General features: G+C 35.7%; 2 protein-coding genes across 4 annotated transcripts in view; one reads left to right on the plus strand and one right to left on the minus strand.

The window, feature by feature from the left end:
* The window catches only part of cacna2d4b (calcium channel, voltage-dependent, alpha 2/delta subunit 4b), a 35879-nt gene extending 19709 nt beyond the window's left edge, over positions 1–16170 (minus strand). The window contains exons 1-17 of the mRNA XM_067379752.1: positions 15679–16170; positions 13120–13201; positions 12821–12937; positions 12621–12680; positions 12282–12444; positions 10106–10237; positions 9924–9984; positions 8659–8809; positions 8503–8577; positions 5373–5462; positions 5159–5272; positions 4882–4960; positions 3798–3931; positions 2360–2518; positions 2165–2239; positions 1949–2035; positions 1799–1870 (exon numbers count right to left, since the gene is read on the minus strand). Of these exons, the coding sequence (XP_067235853.1) occupies positions 1799–1870; positions 1949–2035; positions 2165–2239; positions 2360–2518; positions 3798–3931; positions 4882–4960; positions 5159–5272; positions 5373–5462; positions 8503–8577; positions 8659–8809; positions 9924–9984; positions 10106–10237; positions 12282–12444; positions 12621–12680; positions 12821–12937; positions 13120–13201; positions 15679–15809 (1782 nt within the window). The 5' untranslated portion in view covers positions 15810–16170. The remainder of the gene's footprint in view (positions 1–1798; positions 1871–1948; positions 2036–2164; positions 2240–2359; positions 2519–3797; positions 3932–4881; positions 4961–5158; positions 5273–5372; positions 5463–8502; positions 8578–8658; positions 8810–9923; positions 9985–10105; positions 10238–12281; positions 12445–12620; positions 12681–12820; positions 12938–13119; positions 13202–15678) is intronic.
* On the plus strand, positions 206–22708 carry isg20 (interferon stimulated exonuclease gene). Of its 3 annotated transcripts, none has more exons than XM_067379751.1 (4): positions 206–216; positions 19089–19749; positions 21700–21900; positions 22003–22708. In XM_067379751.1, the coding sequence occupies exons 2-4, from the start codon at positions 19114–19116 to the stop codon at positions 22198–22200; spliced, it is 1035 nt and encodes a 344-aa protein (XP_067235852.1). In that variant the 5' UTR covers positions 206–216; positions 19089–19113; the 3' UTR covers positions 22201–22708. The 3 variants fall into 3 exon arrangements, with proteins under 3 accessions (XP_067235852.1, XP_067235851.1, XP_067235850.1); XM_067379750.1 differs by lacking the exon at positions 206–216 and adding an exon at positions 18568–18670; XM_067379749.1 differs by lacking the exon at positions 206–216 and adding an exon at positions 18572–18633.
* Positions 22709–23503: the final 795 nt, after the last annotated feature.

Below are 23503 nucleotides of genomic sequence, written 5' to 3' on the forward strand. Positions count from 1 at the left end.
TTCATTATCACTTCATGTTCAGTGTTAGGGGTAACACATTACAAGTAATGTAATCAGATTACTTTTAAGTAACTAGTATGTATTACTTTTAAATTTATAACAAAATATCTGAGTTACTTTTTCAAATAATCAACGCAAGTTACTTTGTTTTCCCATTTATTGACTGACACGTCTTAATGTCCCCATTTTGAGAGAAAATCATGAGTAAATGCAGAGGTGTTATGTGTGCTGTGTAAACATGATGGTTATTTAAGATTACTGTAGTTATAGACTAAATGTGAGCATACATTTACTCATTTACTTCTTCTCCTGTGTCTTATTCTTCTGTATTCCAGAATGGCAGCACAATTGAAAGGCTTGTTTATTTGAGCTGCGCCCTCTACTGTACAGGTGTGAATTTGCATTTCCTTCAGCCTGAGGCTTGTTCATTTCATTTTTAGTGTGAAAGGACCTTTACATTTGCCAAAAATAGAACTTTTTTTGTTTTTACAAAAACAAACAACCCAGCCAAGATGAGAAAAAGTAACGCAAAAGTAACGTAACGCATTACATTCCACAAAAAGTAACTAAGTAATGCAATTAATTACTTTTTCACAATTGTAATGCATTACTTTTAAAAGTAACTCTCCCCAACACTGTTCATGTTAAACATCTTATTAAAAGGATGAATCTCATAAAACCTATCAAGAACATGTCAAATATATATATGGAGGAAAAACACAATAATGAGAATATGATTATACCCAAAAATTCTTTATACAGTGGACTACCAGTAAAATTGATAAAAAATTTGGGACCAAAAATTATTCAGACACTTTGACCTGACCATGTTTTGCTTAAGTGTTATCTAACATAAAGATAATGCAACATAAAGATGTTTGACTGTATGTCACAATAGGGAAGTAAAGACTATTGCAACTTTCGTTTCATGACGAATTTAAATGGACATGTTCTTGAGAGGACTTGTAAGATTCAGCCAAAAGTAGTTAAAGTAATTTAAAGGGTTAGTTCACCAGAAAATGAAAATTCTGTCATTTATTACTTACCCTCATGCCGTTCAACACCCGTTAGACTTTCATTCATCTTCAGAACACAAATTAAGATATTATAGTTGAAATCCGATGGCTCCGATTTCCTCTCTCAAGATCGATAAAGTTACTGAAACATATTTAAATCGGTTCATGTGAGTACAGTGGTTCAATATTAATATTATAAAGCGACGAGAATATTTTTGGAGCGCCAAAAAAAAAAATAACGACTTATTTAGTGATGGCCGATATCAAAACAATGCTTCAGGAAGACTCGGAGCGTTATGAATCAGTGTGTCGAATCTGCTGTTCGGAGCGCCAAAGTCACGTGATTTCAGCCGTTGGCAGTTTGACACGCGATCTGAATCATGATTCGATACACTGATTCATCTGTGCTCCGAATCTTCCTGAAGCAGTGTTTTGAAATCGGCCATCACTAAATAAGTCGTTATTTTTTTTTTTTTTTTTGGCGCTCCAAAAATATTCTCGTCGCTTTATAATATTAATATTGAACCACTGTACTCACATGAACTGATTTAAATATGTTTTAGTACCTTTATGGATCTTGACAGAGGAAGTGTCATTGCTCCGTATGGAGGCCTCACGGAGCCATCGGATTTCAACTATAATGTCTTAATTTGTGTTCAGAAGATTAATGAAGGTCTTACGGGTGTGGAACGGCATGAGGGTGAGTAATTAATGACAGCATTTTAATCTTTGGGTGAACTAACCCTTTAACATTATAACATAAAAGTTGCAAACAAGCTCACCCCTTTATCCACAGCTGCTCTCACATCTAATGCCATTGTACCAGTTTCTCCCTTCACCATGGCTGTTCTCAACTGCACAGACAGGGCAGAACATCATAAAGACTTTGCTGAGGCTTAAAACAGTGCAAGTACAATATGTGGAAAACTCACAGTGTCCTCAGTGTCCTCCCACTCCGCCTCTGACAGATCCACACTGTTGTAGTTAGGCTTGGGTTTCAACTTCTTCCCATCACTGTACTGTAATGACAAACAACAAGAGTGATGACAAATCAATATACAGTATACATCAGTGCTTTGTATTTGGATCTGTCTAGAGGAGCAGATGTTTGAGTGATTGAGACTGTAAGCGGATTCAGAAGGACTCACCAGTGGTCTTAAATCAGGATGTGCCAGGATGTATCCATTGTTTGTGATGAGGAAGGCGTAACCATGTGCTCCAAGCTAAAAGATTAACAGTCACACATTAAACATTTAAAATGTATTTTCTTAGTTCTAAATGGAATAAAGAAATGATGGTATAAAAATAAAGATTAAAGCTTCAAGCTGAAGTTTTTCTTGTACCTTATATCGCGGGGCAAGTTTCATGACTTCCAGCAGGGGGACGTCAGTTCCCACCACTCCCAGCAGAATGCCATGAGAAAGCGTTTCTTTCTTCTTACTGAACACTGGCATAGCCACAGACGTCATGAGCAGCAGACTGTGAGCCTTGCTTTTAAACAGCTACGGGAGAGATTCGAGAAGGCAATTTCACATTATACCAAAACATTCAGACTGCTGAAGCACACAGTTAAAATCAACATGAAATCAAAATGAACCATCCAAATGCACATTCCTAGTCTCACAGTATCATTTTTCATGATCAAAACAATTCCAGATGAGTAAAATAAAGCCTCACCCTACATTTTTTCTTGTTTCACTTAAAGTAAAATGGGTTGCAAACTACATTTCATGTTGATTTTAATAGTGAAAGCTCTAGATCATAATATCATGCTCTGAAAAATGTGATGAATGATGATAAACAGTAGGGGGCATCCTAAAACAAGAAGTCCTGGTAACAGCTACGTTATACTCTAAGCACAGGCTAAATTTCTAAAGTCTTCTTTTTATACATGCTAAAATACAGTGATGTGTTTTACTGTCTATAAAAGTTACCTCCTTAGTGTTAGGAAGCTGTGTGATAGAGAAGATGATGGCGATGAATGGGAAAGAATCACATTAATACAAAAACAGTGATATATGAGGATAAGGATGACACAAAACATAGAATTAGGAGACATTTGGGTCAGATAGCACAACAAAATCACCTTGAAATGCTTTGGAATGAGTTGGTGGAAATGAGTACTGGGAATTTATGAAATGTGAATTTTAAAGGTGCCCTAGAATTTTTTTTTACAAGATGTAATATAAGTCTAAGGTGTCCCCTGAATGTGTCTGTGAAGTTTCAGCTCAAAATACCCCATAGATTTTTTTTAATTCATTTTTTTAACTGCCTATTTTTGTGGCATCATTAACTATACACCGATTCAGGCTGCAGCCCCTTTAAATATCACTAAAAATATCATGTTATCATGGATCATGTCAGTTATTATTGCTCCATCTGCCATTTTTCGCTATTGTTCTTGCTTGCTTACCTGGTCTGATGATTCAGCTGTGCACAGATCCAGACGTTAATACTGGCGCCCTTGTGTAATGCCTTGAACATGGGCTGGCATATGCAAATATTGGGGTCATACATATTAATGATCCTGATTGTTACGTAACAGTCGGTGTTATGTTGAGATTCGCCTGTTTTTCGGAGGTCTTTTAAACAAATGAGATTTACATAAGAAGGAGGAAATAATGGAGTTTGAGATTCACTGTATGTCTTTTCCATGTACTGAACTCTTGTTATTCAACTATGCCAAGGTAAATTCAATTTTTGATTCTAGGGCACCTTTAAGCTGATTTTGCATTACCAAAATCTCTGGTGTTTTTCTGAATGGTTTAATTATGTACTCACGACACTGTCCATATATGCCTCGGTCCAGATTATGTCATGGTCATGGTTGATGACCATCGGTCGACTCAGAACATGAAGATACTCCATAACATTTTCCTGTACGTCAGCCAGTGTAGAGACGTGAGTATAATAACCTGTAAATATCAAATGTACATTTTGTACAAGATTTTTGCATATTTTCCTGTTAGAAAAAGAGCTTAATGAATGTGCAGCACAAAAGGGGATTTTTTTTTATCAATGAATGAGCCATCTGCTCTTTTCCACAAAATTATAATGAGTGGAGAATGGTGCTTTTAAAGGGATAATTCACTCAAAAATGAAAATTTTGTCATTATTTACTCACCCTTGTGTTGTTCCAAACCTGTATGAGTTTTTTTCTTCTGTTGTACACAAAAGAAGATATTTTGAAGAATGTTGGTAACCATACTTGGCACCCATTGACTTCCATAGTATATGGAATATCTTCTTTTGTGTTCAACAGAAGAAAGAAACTCATACAGGTTTGGAACAACACGAGGGTGAGTAAATGATGACAGAATTTTCATTTTTAGGTGAACTATCTCTTTAAGTTTCCAAAAAGACATAAAAGCATGAACAATATTTCAAGTTTACTGAAGTCATATGATATTAAGTCATTACTCACTGAAAATCTTCACCAGAAAAAATCAGGAATGAATCTGAAAAAATCTTTTTTTTAATGAACCAGTTGACCTAGTTCCAAAGAATCATCTGATCTGAATGGTCTGAATCATTCATTAATTGGAAATTTGATTAGTGCCTAAATGATACATTAATAAATCAAATTGATCCATTTCTCAAGTTCAACTCACTGAGTTTTGGTTGACAGCTCACTGGAAGGTAAAATTAACGACAAATTTCTGTTCCTCACAAAAATTATGATATAGTTTCAGAAGACTTGAAATACTGTACACGGCATGAGACATATCAAAAATGATACTTTTATGGTGCTTTTGTGTCCTTTTTTGAATCTCAAATGTTTCAGTCTTGTGTTCTACAGAAGCAAGAAAGTAATACATTTAATAGTAGTAAATGATTTTTTTTTTTTTTTTGGCTGACTACATACCCTTGTTGTTGCAGGCAATCCATTTGACATTTTCTGAGAAGGTCATATCTCTGCCAATAAGATAGGTAAAAACCCGTACCTGAAACCATTTCATTTTATGTTACTGTAATTTAATCATTGTTCCATTGGAAATATATCCATACCTTTTTGTTCAATCGCATTAAATCTGTTTATCAATGTAAAGTGTGCAAAAAGACAAGGTTTGCAGATTTTATAGATGCTGTACGTCATATGTTATAGCCTCCGTTCCCTGTAGAGTGAGCAGATTGTGTGTTACCTTCCTGTCAGGCCAGTTGAACTCTTCAAACACTGACTGGAAATCTTCCATGGCTCCATCTGTGATCAGCATAATTGCCTGGTTACATAGGCTGCCCTGACCATTTGCTCTGGCCTAGGAGACAGGAAGAAGAACATGGAGGACATGCAGAGGGTTGGCACTGTATGTACAGTTTTGTATATTTGTGTGAAAAAGTATTGTGAATGATACTGACGTCAGCAAGGATGCGGAAAGACTCCTTCATGGCTTTTTTTACTTTAGCTTCCCCCTTTACATGGAGTTCATCCACAAGCAGCTTGAAATGCTGAAAGAAGATTTGGGATAAGAAAAAGGTGAGGACGAGACTGAAAAAGATTAAAATGTTACTCTTTCAAACTTTCCCCAAAAATTTAAATCTCATTAGTATCTCTTTGGCTTCTCCTCAACCAGTGTTGTTATTGTTAACTAAATGAAAGTTAGTTCACCCAAAAATGAAAATTCTGTCATTAATTACTCACACTCATACACCTGTAAGACCTTCATTTATCTTCTAAACACAAATTAAAATATTTTTGATGAAATCCGAGAGCTCTCTGACCCCTTTATAGACAGTAATTTAATTACCATTTTCAAGGCCCTGAAAGGTAGTCAAGACATCGTTAAAATAGTTCATGTGACTATTTTTTTACTTAATTGAACAATTTCTTCTCTTCCCTGTCAGTCTCCTACACTGTTTACATTGTAAACACAGTGCAGCACTTCCAGGTTCTACGTCAGAACGCCGACTCATTATTGGCCAGCTCCTGCATCAGCATCACACGCATGCGTCATGCTGCTCACATGAACAGCGGCGGCCAATACTGAGCCGGCATTCAGACCACAGACTGTGACGTGACGCCACTTCCTTCCACTGTAATGAACTGAAGCCAAAATGGGCCGACGAATGGGCGCTGACACGTTACGCAATATGTCAAAAAAAAAAAAAAAAAAGGTTTGGAGCCTGGGCATGCGCAGAAGGAATCGTCAGTGGAGCCCGGAGGCGGAGTCGCGGTATCAAACCTCCGCCCAGACGACTGCGTCATCATTCATGTATTTTAAATAGACTATAAAAATTATACACAATTTAAAATTCTACCTATAAAATAATAGGCTATTCTGTTTCTAGAGCAATAATATTTTTGAAACAGCAAATTTAGTAGATAAAATCAATATAATATGCCACTAGAAACAACTCTAAATCGTCAGAAACGGTCCTGCCATTTTAAATCAAGTTCAACCAAAGACTATAGAATAACACAAGACGTGTCACTCGTATTGTTTTGAATGGAGAAAGTGTAACGCGCAATATGGCGGAATAAGTCTCGCCTTCTAAAAAAGAGCCAATCGCCAACTGGTAAAGTCATTGCGTCACTTCAGCGGCCGTTAGAATTGCCGGTTTCTATAGAATCAGTCAGACGCGCGCCTTCGAAGAGACCCGCAGTTAGGTCTGCGCATGCGCATTAGCTTGATCCAGCCTGAAAAATACAGTTTTTTGTCATGATTCAAGCGTTTAGAAACTAAATTTATGAGCCGGTTGTTGTTAGATTTCATTGGTGATTTCAAATATGAAATTTAATCGTAAGGTTGGCGAACAGTTTTGGAGAATTTGATGTTTCCCCATTCAAAGAGATTGCATGATGCCCAGGATGCCCGAGAGGCGTTTCAAAGATGGCCGCCGAGTGAAATGACTTGTCTAAAGGGACTTTGGTTCACTAACGTTACAGGAGATCGATTGCTGTAATTAGAGTAGGCTATCATTAGTTTTGTCCTGCTAATTATTATTTTATACCCATAAAAATAATAAGTAACTGCCAGATAACGATCACCTGCTTTTTCGCGACATGGTAACATTTATTAATTAGCTTATAACGCCCACATTTAATGTTACAGAAAAAAGTTCAGTGATCCGTCAGATCCTGTAGGTCGGTTAGTACAGTTTACTGCTGAACAACTCATTTTATTGGTGTTATATAACAAAGAAATCTAAAATTAATAGACAAGTTCCCATCCACTGCTTTTATTTGACTGACAGACGGCAGCGGTTGCAGTTAAAAATCATAATTTGCGTTCGACTGAAGAAAAAAAGTCACCTATATCTTGGATGCACTGGGGGTAAGCAGATAAACATCAAATTTTCATTTTTGGGTGAACTATCCCTTTAAGTAAAGCTGAAATAAAGTATATATATATATTTTAGATAAAAAAATAAAATACATTTACCCAAAAATGGGACAAAACTTAGGATCAAGTTGATCACCTGATTAGGTGAGACAGGGATCTCATTGTGCTGCTGTCTTTCAGAGTATTTCTTAGAGGATCTGTGTCAGCACCTTAAGCAGATGCAAAGTGACTTAGACCTGGAATATCATTATGAGCTCTGCTGACCCATCAACCTGCATTAAGTCCCAGTCTGTGACTGCACAGACCTGTCCAACTGTCCAATTATCCTTTTTTTGTAGATATTTAGAGATGTACAATAGTAGAGTAAGTTGTATTATAAAAGAATGTGGCCATTTCTTGCACTCACATTAATTAATCAGCATATCAATTCATGGCATTATCAATAATGCAAATATATGGCCTATTTAATTTTATTTCACTAACAAAACAATATTACGAGAGTGATCCAAAGGATGAAACATGCTACCTACAGTAATTTCACTATCCGATCACACTATAATTCTGTATCCACTGTAATTCCAGAGATTAGAGTACGTCCCTACTTGCTCTCTGATACATAACAAGCAAAAGAGCTGCACATTAGATCAAATCACACACCCGCTAGCCTATCACATGACTAAAAGCAACAGCAGAATAAGGATGGGCCTAGTTTCCCTGCCTAGTGTCACAGCTACAGCCTAGTTTTGCAGAAAAAAAGCACGGTTTGTCTCAGTGATTGCTAGAAAACGTAATCTGAGTGCAAACATCACTTAAAAATAGTTTTTTTTATTGTTTATTTTTAATATTGTATTATTTTATTTATATTTTCTCTCTAAGTAACTATAAAAAAGTGTAAAACATTTTGCCCAACATTGCGACATGGGCTCAACCAATGGTGTGAGTTTGGTTTTTCCAACCAACTGTATATAAAATATATTAAATAAATGAATAAATAAAATAAATAATTCAGAGACATAACAACATGAAAAAATAAAAACTTGTAAAGAAATCTAATATAAATCTAGCATATTTATATACGTTATTATATAGAAATAATGTGTACATGAGTGCATATGAGGGAATGGTAGGGTGCCGGTATCCTGCAGTGCAGATTGGAGTCATTGGCTTAGTTCCTGAGACTCAAGTGAAGTGGATAATCGACTTACCTCGCGGTTGTCCAAGTCTGCCTGCACCAACGTTCCTTTAAAACAGGGCTCCACGTAGCGGACATAATCAGTGTACTAAGGAAAGGACGTGCAAAATTTTACAGTGCTGATAAAGTGAGAAAGTGATGCTAATTGGAAAGCAAAGAGTGCTCTTACTGCAATAACATTGACAAAATCATTTTCCCCGAGCGTGTCCAGGATAGTGTTGATGGTGTGTTTGGCAATGGTCATTTTCAGACCCTTCATGCTGCCGCTGATATCAACCACAATGACGATGTCCTTAGGAGAGGTGGCAGCCTGGATATACCTGCGACAGAGAGAGAGGATTTTCTTAGAAGATGGCCCAGGACACCTCTAGATCAGTGTATGGAGGGCAATGCTAACTGATTTATAGTAATATTGACGGATAAGTTATTATAAAGTATCAAATTTAGGACTAGAACTGGGTATTATATCAAACATTCCCAATATATTTGTGATGACTTAAAAAATTTTTGCAACATTGTGGAAATTGCAACAATTTTCTATTTGACTGTAATGACTAAAATTTATATTTGAGTATTATAAGTATTATAAGAGGGCATTATGATACAGGTTTTTATGATTTTAAACGTGTTTGAGTTGGTAAGTTTGAACCAATTCTCTGAATCACTGATTCAAATCTCTGATTCATTCATCTCTGATTCATTAACATGACAATTTTTGTATAAAAATATATGATTGATTAATTTAATTGATCAAATATTTTATATCTAGTGTTTATTTTGTGATATACACATATAATATGCCTATATATTATTATTTTCTCCTTTTTTTTTTTTCATTTTCTTTAGTTTAACAAATGAATCTCATCGTCATTCATCTCTTTGGCAAAAATGGCTTTGTTGAAATGAATGAAAACACCATTTTAAGCCATTTCAGTATAACACATAAACATAAAAATGTACTGTATATCAAATCTGAAAAATACAGATATTGTATCTCAGTCCTATTTAGGGTCTACAAAGTAAAAAAAAAGTAACACAAGGACTCTGTTTTGTTTCAAAATGACAGTGTCTTCGTACTGGTGTGTTTAGTCAGATTCATTGCAATCACTTGCCTTTGTATAAACAGTCACATATGGAGCCTGTGTCAGTCCTACTAACCTGGCTGTTGAGCTGCTAACCACTTAAGAATGAGATTAAAGTCTTTCAGTGGTATCACGGCCTAACTGGCTGTGCTACCATAGGCACAAGCAGACATTTGGGTGGCATCCACACAGATAATCCTGTGTTGCACTCTGGGTCAGGAAAAGACCTTGCTGAATCCAAGTCAGCTGGCATAAATTTTATTTCATATGAATGAATCAACCTCACTACATTGCCAAGCACTTTGATATGCAGGACAATGTATTTTTGGTCAAATATTTTACTTTATCTCACCAGTTTCTGTTTCTGCAGTCGAAAGCAACAACGCCATTAGGATCAGGGGTCCATTTGATTCCTAAAAGACACAAAGGCAAGCAAAACGAAATATGTTTTACATTAATAATGCAATTTTTTAGACTTTTTTTTAAGTTGTAGGACTGACGAAACAATGTTCCTGAAAGCAGAATTGATCAAACCTGGATAGAGTCTGAAGAAGCCTGTTGAGCTGCCAAAATATTGCCAAGTGAGTGTGGGATCCTTCTGGAAGTTACTGATGAAGATGTCGTTCAAGGCCTCTGACATGTACACTCCATTAAGAATGTTTGGATCTGCAAATAAACACGACTGATATTAGTTTTTGATGTTTATATGTTGCATTTGCACAAAATAGGCATTGAAAAGTTCATTTTTAATAAAAAAAAAATTTCTTAAAGGTGCCCTAGATTCAAAAATTGAATTTATCTTGGCATAGTTGAATAACAAGAGTTCAGTAAATGGAAATGACATACAGTGAGTCTCAAATTCCATTGTTTCCTAAAAGACCTCAGAAGAACAGGCGAATCTCAACATAACACTGACTGTTACGTAACAGTCGTGATCATTAATATGTACGCCCCCAATATTTGCATATGCCAGACCATGTTCCCAACATTATGAAAGGCATTAGACAAGGGCAGCCAGTATTAACGTCTGGATCTGCACAGGTGAATCAACAGACTAGGTAAGCAAGCAATAACAACAGCGAAAAATGGCAGATGGAGCAATAATAACTGACATGATCCATGATTATGTGATATTTGTAAATTGTCTTTCTAAATGTTTCGTTAGCATGTTGCTAATGTACTGTTAAATGTGGTTAAAATTACCATCGTTTATTACTGTATTCACGGAGACAAGAGCCGTCGCTGTTTTAATTTTAAAACACTTGCAGTCTGTATAATTCATAAACACAACTTCATTCTTTATAAATCTCTCCAACAGTGTGTAATGTTAGCTTTAGCCACGTAGCACTATCAAACTCATTCAGAATCAAATGTAAACATCCAAATAAATACTATATTTACATGACCCGAAGCATGCATGCAGCATACATGACGAACATCTTGTAAAGATCCATTTGAGGGTTATATTAGCTGTGTGAACTTTGTAAATGCACTGTATTATAGAGTCGCAAGCTCGATAGGCAGGGAGCGCAAGATTTAAAGGGCCAGCAGCCCCTGAATCGGTGTATAGTTAATGATATCCCAAAATAGGCAGTTAAAAAAAATTAATAAAAAAAAATCTATGGGGTATTTTGAGCTGAAACTTCACAGACACATTCAGGGGACACCTTAGACTTATATTACATCTTGTTTAAACACGTTCGATGGCACTTTTAAATTCAATTCGCACCGTTCAGAATATAAATGCAACATCATATATAGAATTAAACACTCAAATCAGAAGTAATCTTCATCTAGTAAAGTTTTATACAATATACTGACTTAAAAATCCCTCAGAAATTTTACGTCAAAAGTCCAAAATAACAAAGTGTTTTTTTTTTCATTGACTAAACTGTTTAAAGGGATAGTTCACCCAAAAATGAAAATGTGATGTTTATCTGCTTACCCCCAGCGCATCCAAGATGTAGATGACTTTGTTTCTTCAGTAGAACACAAATTATGATTTTTAACTCCAACCGTTGCCGTCTGTCAGTCAAATAATAGCAGTGATTGGGAACTTCTACTATAAGAGTAAATAAAACTTGCATAAACAAATCCAAATTAAACCCTGCGGCTCGTGACGACACATTGATGTCCTAAGACACGAAACGATCGGTTTGTGCGATAAACCGAACTGTATTTATATAATTTTTTAACTCTAATACACCACTATGTCCAACTGCGTTCAGCATTCGCTTAGTGAGGTCTGATCGCACTCTGACAATGACAGTGATGTCTCACGCATATACTTCAATGAGAGCGAGACATCACTGCCGCTGTCAGAGCGCGATCAGACCAAACGAATCGAGTGATGAATGCAGTTGGACATAGTGGTGTATTAGAGGTAAAAAATTATATAAATACTGTTCGGTTTCTCGCACAAACCGAACGTTTCGTGTCTTAGGACATCAATGTGTCGTCACGAGCCGCAGGGTTTAATTTGGATTTTTCTATGTTTATTTACTCTTATAGTAGAAGTTCCCATCCACTCGCATTATTTGACTGACAGACGGCAACGGTTGGAGTTAAAAATCATCATTTGTGTTCTACTGAAGAAACAAAGTCACCAACATATTGGATGCGCTGGGGGTAAGCAGATAAATATCAAATTTTCATTTTTGGGTGAACTATCCCTTTAAATCAGATACAAAGCCCATGGAGATTATCATACCTTTGTTGTAGACATTAGTTGGAACTTGGATGTCGCTCATTAAAGTGTTGACAGACAGCTTGTTGAAATGTTCATTCTCCTCCAACGGAAATTCGCCTCCAAGTTCAATAAAATTTCCTTCTTCATCCATAGTATTCACCAATAATGCATTAAAGTAGTCAAACTGACAGAAAAATATAGCAAAAAAATGACCATGCAGTATTTGCATTTAAATATATATATATATATATATATATATATATATATATATATATATATAATATATATATATATATATATAATATATGATTGTATAAACAGGTTTAAATGCCAAATCATCTTTTCATCTTGTTTATTTACCCGTAGAGATGCATTAAACTCATGGTACAGGTCGGCATCCTCAGCTGTGTCTGCGAGCCTCTAAGGACAAAAAGAACAGCATCGTTTCGATTCATTCTTATGAGTTAAATCCAAAGCTCCTCATAAAATAACACCAAAAACTGTAAATCAGAGTCTTAAAAATTAGGATTAATCTCGAGAAATGAGCACCTTACACTGACCTTCACAGACTTCATCTTGCTGCCAAGCATTCTCTCAATTTCTTCTGCAAATTCCAGCACTAATCGAGCTCCATCCACGTCCTCTATTCTGATGATGGGCTCGACATCTTTGAGTTTCTGGACAAAAAGGGAGAATTGTTTGAGCGTTTTGCTTTTCAAGAAAAATTTTGTTTTTTATTGCGGAATATATGCAACGTTCTCCTGATTGAAGCAAAAATAATTAAATAAATAAAGCAGCAAAAAACTGTCATTATGTTTTAAAACGGACCTTGAAAGTCTAAATTTGCATTGATATTTACCTTTTGTAATAGAGCAGCTCCTGAATATTTTGATGCAATGGCATTGATTTGCTCTGAAATGGTGATGGCCCATTTTTGAACCCTAAAGATACAAAAAAAAAAAATTAAATTAAAATCCAACTAAACTTTTTCAGAAAAAAACGTTCCATTATAAAAGACCTTTAAACTTTGAACAAACATTCTATTAATGTTACTGGAAGAAGAACATTTGTTGCGAGAGTCTTGCTGGAAGTTCTGTGGACTTTGTTGGGCAGGTACGCAGCAAAGAATTTAGTTGAAATTACATTAGTGAACTTAAAATTATTAAACAAATGTCTACATTTGCTTTGTTCAAGCCCCCATCTGCCAGTCTATAAATATACATAATTGTCTTAGTATGCAGGTGGCCCATAATCACTTGATAGGATTCCAAGTAATCTATTGATCTCTGACCATTGACAGTAAATACAGACTTTGCAGATACTGGCAAATCCAAACACAAACAATCCTATACATTAAAAGTACATATGAGGTCACTGTAAATGATATATTGTCCACAAATATACAGTTTACAATTAAACATGTCTGTCAATCTTGATGTACAGTACACAAATAACAAATAAAGCATTGTGGTTAGTCATATAAAGAGCCCTGTCAGCACTTTGTCATAAGACTTGAGATCTCGGTCAGTCTGTCTTAACAACTGAGTCTGTCATCAGTCTTATGTTAAAGCATCTCTGTTGACCTGAAGGAATCTGGGATCATCATGGAGGGTAGGGAATTGTGTAAATAGCTTGGCAATGTTGCCGACACTGATACTATTACAGCGAAGGAAATCAACGGGGAGTCAAAATGAAACCAAACAGATAAAGAAGCAGCACATATATTTTCCTTGTATTAAGCAATATTTAGGAATAAATATATAATATAGTAGGGTATAAAATAATTTCAAACCGTTCAAAGTTTGGGATCAGTATTTTAAATTAATACTTTTATTTAGCAGGAAACATTAAATTGATCAATGGTGACAGTAAAGACATTTATAATGTTACAAAATATTTCTATTTCAAATAAAGGCTGCTCTTTTGTTCGTATGTTTCACGGTGGTTTTCGCAAAAATATTAAGAATCACAACTGTTTTCAACATTGATAATAATAATGATGTTTCAGCAAATCAGCATATTAGAATGATTGCTGAAGGATCATGTGAAACTGAAGACTGCAATGATGCTGATTCAGCTTTGCATCACAGGAATCAATTACATTTAAAAATATATTAAAATAGAAAATATTGTTTTTGAAATTGTAATAATATTTCACAATATTACTGTGTTTTTAACAATAAATGCAGCCTTGGTGAGCATAAGATACTGTAATTATTATTAAATATATTTTTAAATATTGATGGCATTTTTTTTTTAAATGGACTCGTGCTGCAGTAGAACAATTTTGTCCTTGAATTGTTGTAGTTATATAAATCCAAAAATCTAAAAATAAACATTGGGATTAAGGTCAAAAGAAAAACAGTTTTCAGCAATAAATCCTTAAAACACAGTTGCACTGGCAGTCGAATACAAATATGCTTGGTGTTACATACTGAGCTGGTCTAGGACACATACTGTAATTAAACTCAAATTTTTACGCATGAGAATAACGTTAGCAGTACGTTGGGAAAAGCTCACATCCAGTGATGTTCCTGTATGCACAGGGCCTGGCCTGTATTGCCATCTGTGAACGAGCTGGTGTCTGGATGGTATCCAGAAGGCATTATTAATGGTATGAGTGTATCTGCTCTTCTTCAAGCCAGGACTTTACCCTACTAGTTGACAATGTGTGGAAAAAATAACCAAAGAAGTTCCCCATCTAAATCTGACATGTTTTTTAGTTGGTTTGTTTTTGTAGGGCTTACGAGAAAAACAGTAAATGAAAAACCTTAAAAGAGATAATTAAAAATTAAAATAAGCTGTCATAATCTGTCAGAAAGTGGAATAGTATTTAGATTTTTTTGCCCTCAATTTTTTTATATTTTATATGTATAGTCATATAATCATTATATAAATTATATAGATAATAATTATATAATTATTTCTGTATTAGTAATGAAAGAATTATGCACATACAACCAAATTATCTTGCATCTCCACCTTAAAATATTATCACAGCTGCTTACGTATGTCGAAAAGTGTCTGCCATCTGCCATTGCACTGAACGACTTCCAAGCCTCGTGAGAACTGAATTTTACACCTCAACAAACTCAGGGAATCGGGGAATTACTAAAAATGATCATACAACTGTCAGAGCAATTTCTCTTCCTGTCTCATTTGAAATTCTAAGAAGGCACAGAGCAAATTGGACCCCGAAATAGTCTGTCTGGTCTTCCAAGCATCTACCAAACCATTGATAAAATAGAACAGTAACACAATAGATTCAAAACAGTAATATGATATCATCAACAGTAACTTTTACCCCAAAATACATCAAACGAAGACAGTTTTTAACTTGGCATCTAAGGTTTTGCACTGAAAATCAAACCAGGGATGCCTATAAGGATAAAACAGCTGAAATTCAGGTGAATCTTACGTTTCAGGTGGAATCTTCATTTGAGCATGCGTAAAGATACACAGCCAACCTGTGTAGACCATGAGGAATGCGACCCAAGAAGACCCTCTGATGTGACACATGATGCTGACATCTATGCTTAAGGGCCACATCTGTACGGTGAAGTCATGAGAAGACGTTTCTGAGAATCCACTACTCCAGTAGGACGACTAAAACCCAACTTCCATTCCACTCTCTTCCATTCATGTTGGCTTAAATGGTTTCAAAAGTCTCTTACGACCCTTCTGAGCTCCTCATCAACTGAACTTGCACATCCAAAAGTTCTTGGAGGGCCTTGTGATCCACGTCAGAAGACTCCTAATCATGCTCAGATCTTCCAGAAACTTCTCAAACTCCCACTGAGCTGCATGGAGTAATCAACGCTTCTCATATTCAGGATGATACCGATAATCCAAATAATCCACTTAATGTTATCATTAGGTCCTTCTTCCTTCTTGTTAAAATCAGATAAACATGATATCAATATTTGAAGAGTCTCTCCATCATGTCATCTGCAAAGCATCACAACTGAAAGGTGTTCTCCAAAAGTTTCACAGTTCTTGGCACAGAATAATCCCAGTTATAATATATAAATCAAACGAATGGCAAGCACACTGCTGCAGTTGAGATTCACTTCCAGAGCATCCAATCCTCCATCACCCAATTTACAGTGTAATCCACTTGGATTACAATCTCTCCACACAGTAGGTTCATAAGCGTGGGGAGGGGAAATGGAGAGAGGAGAAAAGGGTGGGCACACTGGAAAGACGCAGCGGATTGGGCGAGTAAGAGTTTTGTTGTCTCTAAGAGGATTATTAGTGATTTCAGGAGGTTGGCCCATGTCCATCCAATCAGTGTAAGTGAACAGCTCCGGTTTGTTGAAGGACAAGGCCATCTAGTGGGGATATGGTCGTTTGTTTTGCATCATGCTTTGCAGACACCCTCATGCCGTTCCATCCATCTCATGCAACTTTCATTCTGAAGTTACTGAAGAATAATTTATAATAAATTTAAGTATAAAGCTCCAGTTCATATTTTTTTCCTTTTGCGTCCCATGGAAGGAAGTCATATGGGTTTGAGGGTGAATATATGATAACAGACTTTTCATTTGTGGCCCATTTAATAATATTTATTGCTGTTATGATCTTCATCAGTGATCTCATAGGGCAATAGCTTCCTGTTGATGCATGTTATCCAGAAATGCGTATCTGGGATGTGCAAAAGCATGTTACGAATCATGATTTAGAGTCAAAATGCAGACCAGGCATAATGGTGATAAAAAAGGTCAGACACACTAACAAACACATAAACCTGAGTCTACATCCAATGGTATCCAAGGCTGTCCAGGAGGATGCTCATTTGAACAACCGGCCCAAACAACTGAAAGAAGTAAAGATAAGCAAAACATCATTCACAATGTTAATTTTAACCGTAAAGCTGATTTGTGGTTAGTGATTTCGAGGGGTTCACAAATGCACACATTTCATCATATCATTTACAGTACCTCTTTACCCAAACTGAAGCGTCAAATTAGGTACAAAATTTATTTAATGCATTACTAAAACTTTGTATTATGCTCAGTGATTATACTATTCCGAATTCAGTCGAAGTGAATGTGCAATGAGTAAAACGAATTGTTGCTGTGACACAATTTACCATATTTGTGACTCTGGACCACAAAATCAGTCATAAGTTGCATAGGTATATTTGTAGCAATAGCCAACAATACATTGTGCGGGTCAAAATTATCAATTTTTCTTTCATGCCAAAAATCATTAGGATATTATGTAAAGATCATGTTACATGAAGATATTTTGTAAAGTTCCTACTGTAAATATATCAAAAATGTATTTTTATGAGTGGATATGCATTGCTAAGGACTTCATTTGGACAACTTTAAAGTTGATTTTCTCAATATTTTAATTTTTTTTTTTTTTTTTTTTTGCACCCTCAGATTCCAGATTTTGTTGTATCTCGGCCAATTGTTGTCCTATCCTAACACCCTCTTTCAGATTATGTATAAGTCTCAGTTTCAAAAAATTGACACTTATGACTGGTTTTGTGGTCCAGGGTCACATTTTATTAGCAACTGTATTATATTATATTACAGTGAATAAACTGCCTTTGTGTGGAAACACATCATCGCATAATAAATTGACTGCAAGTACGCTTAACTTTAACATCTTTGCATTACATATTCATTTTAGTGTGAGTCATATTTGGAATAGTATAATCACTGAGCATACTACAAAGTGTTAGAAATGCATTAAATATATATATATATATATATATATATATATATATATATATATATATATATATATATATTTTTTTTTTTTTTTTTTTTTTTTTTTTACGGGTGTGGAACAACATGAGTGCGAGTAATAAATGACATTATTTTCATTTTTGGGTGAACTAACCCTTTAAGAAGACACTTAAAGTCGACATACTATACTATCCCAAATGTGACTCACACTAAAATGAATATGTAATGCAAACATGTTAAAGTTAAGCGTACCTGCAGTCAATTTATTATGCGATGATGTGTTTCCACACAAAGGCAGTTTATTCACTGTAATATAATGCAATGTTTTTTTACGTTATGTGTTGTTGTTAAACGTAAAAACGTATGGCTAGTGACAACTGACTATTGAAACACGTTCATAACTTTAATACCACATTAATATAAGTAAAAAAATCCCTGTGGATGAATTCTGTCAATAGCCTGTTTCTTAGTATCTTGCTACTTCAGACTGCATTATTCCTTGGCATTATTATGCTGGCATTTGTTTTGACCTTACAGTCTATGGTTTTGACCAATCAGAAAGTACAATGCTGTCCAAACGGTGCAGCCAATCAAATCGCGGGATTCGGGTCTTGTCTCGGCATGTTCTCTCGTGCCTGGCTTCTCTAACCAGTCCACGTGTAAATGCAGAGGTATGTGCCAACAGTGCTTTTGTATAAAAATATAAAGGTATTACAGTGCTAAAGAGTGTTTTTTGTCGGAATGTTTTACAATATAATATTATGTCTGTTATGTTATGTTATTACACGTAAACGCGACGAAGTACGCTATTGTTTCATTGCTATATGAGTAGCTAGCCAATGCTAAATGACTACTTATGAATGATTCACAACGTTAATATAGAGAAATAATTGCATATTTCAAACCATCTACTCCTTTTAGATTTCTTTGAATAAAAACAATTGAGTTAATGTCATTCATGCATTTAAACTAACTTACTAGCTACATAATTCCTTAAGATTGAACTGTTATTATGATTATTTGTCATTTATTTTTTTAGTAGGGAGATTTAATGTCATGATTCTCTACTTACAATAACGACTACATCATCCATGTTTATTCAGAGAAATAACTTCTTTTTTGACAGGTGTGAAACTACATAGTGACACATAATGTCTGCTTTACCCTGGGAATACACCACCAGCCATGGCGTGGACCGAAATATCTTGTCAGCCTCAAACCAAGAAACGACCACTAATTCTCATAAAGCTAAAAGATGTCGACTAAGGAAAAAGAACAAAATTAAAAATTCCACCATTGAATCACATGAAGCCTCATTTGGCCAGAAAAGAGGCAAGAAAAGAAAGTCAGATGAGCTTCTGAAAAACAAGACGTGGTGTGTTGAATATGTATCTGAACAGTCAGATCATGTGCAATTCAAAAGGCCTAGAAAAACCCTTCATACTCTGCCTGGTGAAGCTGAGTCTGCACTACCTCTCACGGATGGCTGGGAGGTGGACAGTGGCTTTTCATCTGAAACCAGCCCTCCCACTAGTGGCAGGAGTTCGCCATATGTGGGAATAGACCACTCTAGGCTAGTAGCTATGGACTGTGAAATGGTCGGCACTGGACCTTATGGCCGGTGTAGTGAATTGGCACGCTGTAGTATTGTCAATTATAATGGTAGTGTTATATATGATAAATATATTTTACCTCGGCATCCGGTCACAGACTACCGCACAAAATGGAGTGGCATTAGGAAACATCATTTAGCACAAGCAGTGCCTTTTGAGGATGCTCAAAATGAGGTGAGATGGCACTCTCTGTAAACTCCACTGTATTGTTCTTGTGGGTTTATTAGGTCTGCTTTATTTTTATTTGTGTGTGTGTACAATGTGTAGTATTTTTGAATAAGTATTAAGTTAAAGGTATTATTAAAGTAATTAAAGGTGCTCTAAGCGATCCTGAGCGGAGTAACTTCCTGTTGACGTTCGAAGTGTTGTGAGACAAAACAGAGGCTAGCTAGACCCTCCCTCCGTCTCCTCCCCTCCCATCCGTTCTTCCTGAAACAGTCATGAACACGTATTTAAAATCATTCTTGTCGGTTATTGGCTGGAGCATGTTTATTATGATTCGTGGTCCAGGCTGCACCAGTTTGTTTTTATTGCCGTTTTCGGAGCTTGTGGTGACTACAGAGACCGCGTTTTTTTACAGTGTGTTCAGGGGACAGGCAGCTAGCGGATAGTGAGGAGATGTTTGCTGTATGTGACAAAAAATGTTTTGGCCTAAAAACGTGTGACATCGCATATAGGGCTGGGCGATATATCGAATGCTTTTGTCATGCGCATTTCGTCAGTAAAGCCGGTTCCCTGATTGCCGCTAAATCGCCATCACCTGCTTTCAAATGGAGCAGCATTTAATAGACAGAGCCGTAGTTCACTGATAAGCCACGCAATATCGCGTTCAATATCGATATGAATCGCCGTCGATATTGAACGCGATATTGCGTGGCTTATCAGTGAACTACGGCTCTGTCTATTAAATGCCGCTCCATTTGAAAGCAGGTGATGGTGATTTAGCGGTAATCAGGGAACCGGCTTTACTGACGAAATGCGCGTGACAAAAGCATTCGATATATCGCCCAGCCCTAATCGCTTAGAGCACCTTTAATACTATAAATTTTAATTAGTGTTCTTTTTTACAATATATATTGCTTAGATATTCTGTTTATATTTCTGTTCTTTATATTGTATTTAATTAGAGGGTTAGTTCACCCAAAAATTAAAATAATGTCATGTATTACTCACACTCACACTTACTCGTTCCACACCCATAAGACCTTCGTTAATCTTAGGAACACAAATTAAGATATTTTAGATGAAATCCAATGGCTCCGTGATGCCTCCATAGTCAGCAATGAAATTTCCTCTCTCAAGATCCATTAATGTACTAAAAAGATATTTAAATCAGTTCATGTGAGTACAGTGGTTCAATATTAATATTATAAAGCGACGAGAATATTTTTTCCAAAAAAAAAAAACCGACTTCTATAGTGATGGCTGATTTCAAAACACTGCTTCGGAGCGTTATGAATCTTTTATGTCAAATCAGCATTTCGTAGCGCGAAAGTCACGTGATTTCAGCAGTTTGGCGGTTTGACACACGATCCGAATCATGTTTCGACACAAAAGATTCATAACGCTCCGAAGCTTCATGAAGCAGTGTTTTGAAATTGGCCATCACTATATAAGTCGTTATTTTGTTTTTTTGGTGCACCAAAAATATTATCGTCACTTTATAATATTAATATTGAACAACTGTACTCACATGAACTGATTTAAATGTGTTTTTTGTACATTAGTGGATCTTGAGAGAGGAAGTGTCATTGCTGGCTATGCAGGCCTCACCGAGCCATCGGATTTCAACAAAAATATCTTAATTTGTCTTACAGGTGTAGAACGGCATGAGGGTGAGTAATTAATGACATAATTTTAATTTTTGGGTGAACTAACCCTTTAACAGTAGCTATTTTAAAATGAAATTGTATGTATTTATATACATTTTAAATGCATTTTAATTTTAAAAAATGTTCTTTATACATTAGTTACAATCTTGTTTTTAACATAGTTATAGCTGGAAATTATTCTGTTTTTTAGTAACTCCATAACATAATTAAAATTGATATCCCCATCATAAACGACTACTGAATTTCATAGAATATGGCTGAAATAACACCCTGTGGTTTTTTTCTTTCCTAGATTGCCAGCATCCTCAAAGAGAAGATTATTGTTGGCCATGCCTTATTTAATGACTTCCGGGTGCTTGACATCTCCATCCCAGCACAAATGATTAGGGATACCTTTTATTGCCGCTTGCTGCGGAAGTTGTATAATGTTGATAATAAATCTCAAATCTCTTTGAAGAAACTGGCTGAGAAGCTTCTTAAGAGGACCATACAGGTAAGATCAGGTCATTTCATGAGATGAAGTTGGGCTTAGTTTATATACATTTTTTTTTTTCCTTTACTTGCTGCTTGTTGACATACTGAATATTTCTTTCAGAATAGCACAATGGGTCACTGCTCTGTTGAGGATTCTCGTGCTGCCATGGACCTGTACAAGCTGGTTGAGGACCAGTGGGAAAAAGACATCCTGTTCTGGGATTCAAACACAGACCATACCCCAATCCCCAACAACTCCCTCGAGCACTACATGCAGGACCAGTACTGGCCAGAAAGTATAATGGACTGCAGCCTGTAAGACCAAGAGTTAGGATAACGGTGCCAACCTCAGTCGTCTTTGTTGTTTAATGTTATTTAAACCTCAAACTTGATGTTAACATTTCTTTAAGGAAATATGTGGAAGTGTACGTTGTAGAACTGTAATAATGCACTTGAAAAGATTATTTAAATAACTTAAACTTTGACTCTGTAAAAGTTGATCATGTTTATAAAGGGATTATAATGTTTCTAACAGATTTTTGAATCTACACCGACTGTATTTTAAGGAATAACTCCATTATGAGTTTTTCATTTGTATGATCAATGTTATCAAGATGTAATGTTAATGACACATTATGCTTTCTGTGGAGTTGCAGATAGCATTATTATTATATTGACAGTTACATATTGACAATTGTAACAAAAACGTTGTTATATTGTTATAATGACAATGCTGTTCATCCAGAAAACTCAATCATGTGAAAAGTTTAAATACAAAAAAAAAAAAATGTTTAAATAAAGATTATGATACTAAATTCTTGAACTCATTAATTCATAAAAGGTGTGGTCACTAATGAAATTTATACAAAAGTTAGCCAAAAAAGACTAACACTCGCAGTCGTTTTCAAATCAAGCGATTACTGTTGGTCAGTGTGGCTTTTCTGCTTGACCAAATTGATGACTATCTGCATGTGGAACTCTTTCACCCTCACACGAAATTCCGAATTTACTATGGAAATAATTGGATTTCGCTGAACAACAGTAAATGTGACCGTGCACCTTCACTGTCAACTGGGGTGTGGATTATCTACATGCATTAGGTTTGTTGTTGTTGAAGATTGTGTCCTTGAGATATACCTCTTTATGACTTTGTATGCAACATGAATAGATGTTAACATAAACATAATCCAGCCTAAAGATTAACAGTAAATCTATAATATCGCTGGCTTGTGGTGTCAACTCCTTTAGGATTATAATGTAATGGTTTCAGAGTGCATATTTGTGTGATTAAAATGTATATTTGCAGTAGTAACTGATCAGCAAAAACACGGAATAATTATGCTCCTAAATTACTTGTAGCTGTCCCGTTTGTGCTTTCTTCAGTGCTCACTTTTGCCATCTGCTAGATTTGGCGAGGTAAACAATTAAACAAGCTCTCTTGTGACAAAAAGCATAGCTGCCGTCCTTTCAGTTATGGTCCAACCCAATATTATATCACTGTCTTAGACCTAGATGACCTTTCTTTGCTCTTACAGTAGCTGCATTGTCAAGATGTACATTTCAAAACCGTGAATCTAGTATTTTGGTTTTAATTGTGTAAAGACTACAGTGTGATGTAAGCT

Source organism: Chanodichthys erythropterus, chromosome 24 (assembly GCF_024489055.1).
Source record: "Chanodichthys erythropterus isolate Z2021 chromosome 24, ASM2448905v1, whole genome shotgun sequence".
Classification (NCBI taxonomy): domain Eukaryota; kingdom Metazoa; phylum Chordata; class Actinopteri; order Cypriniformes; family Xenocyprididae; genus Chanodichthys; species Chanodichthys erythropterus.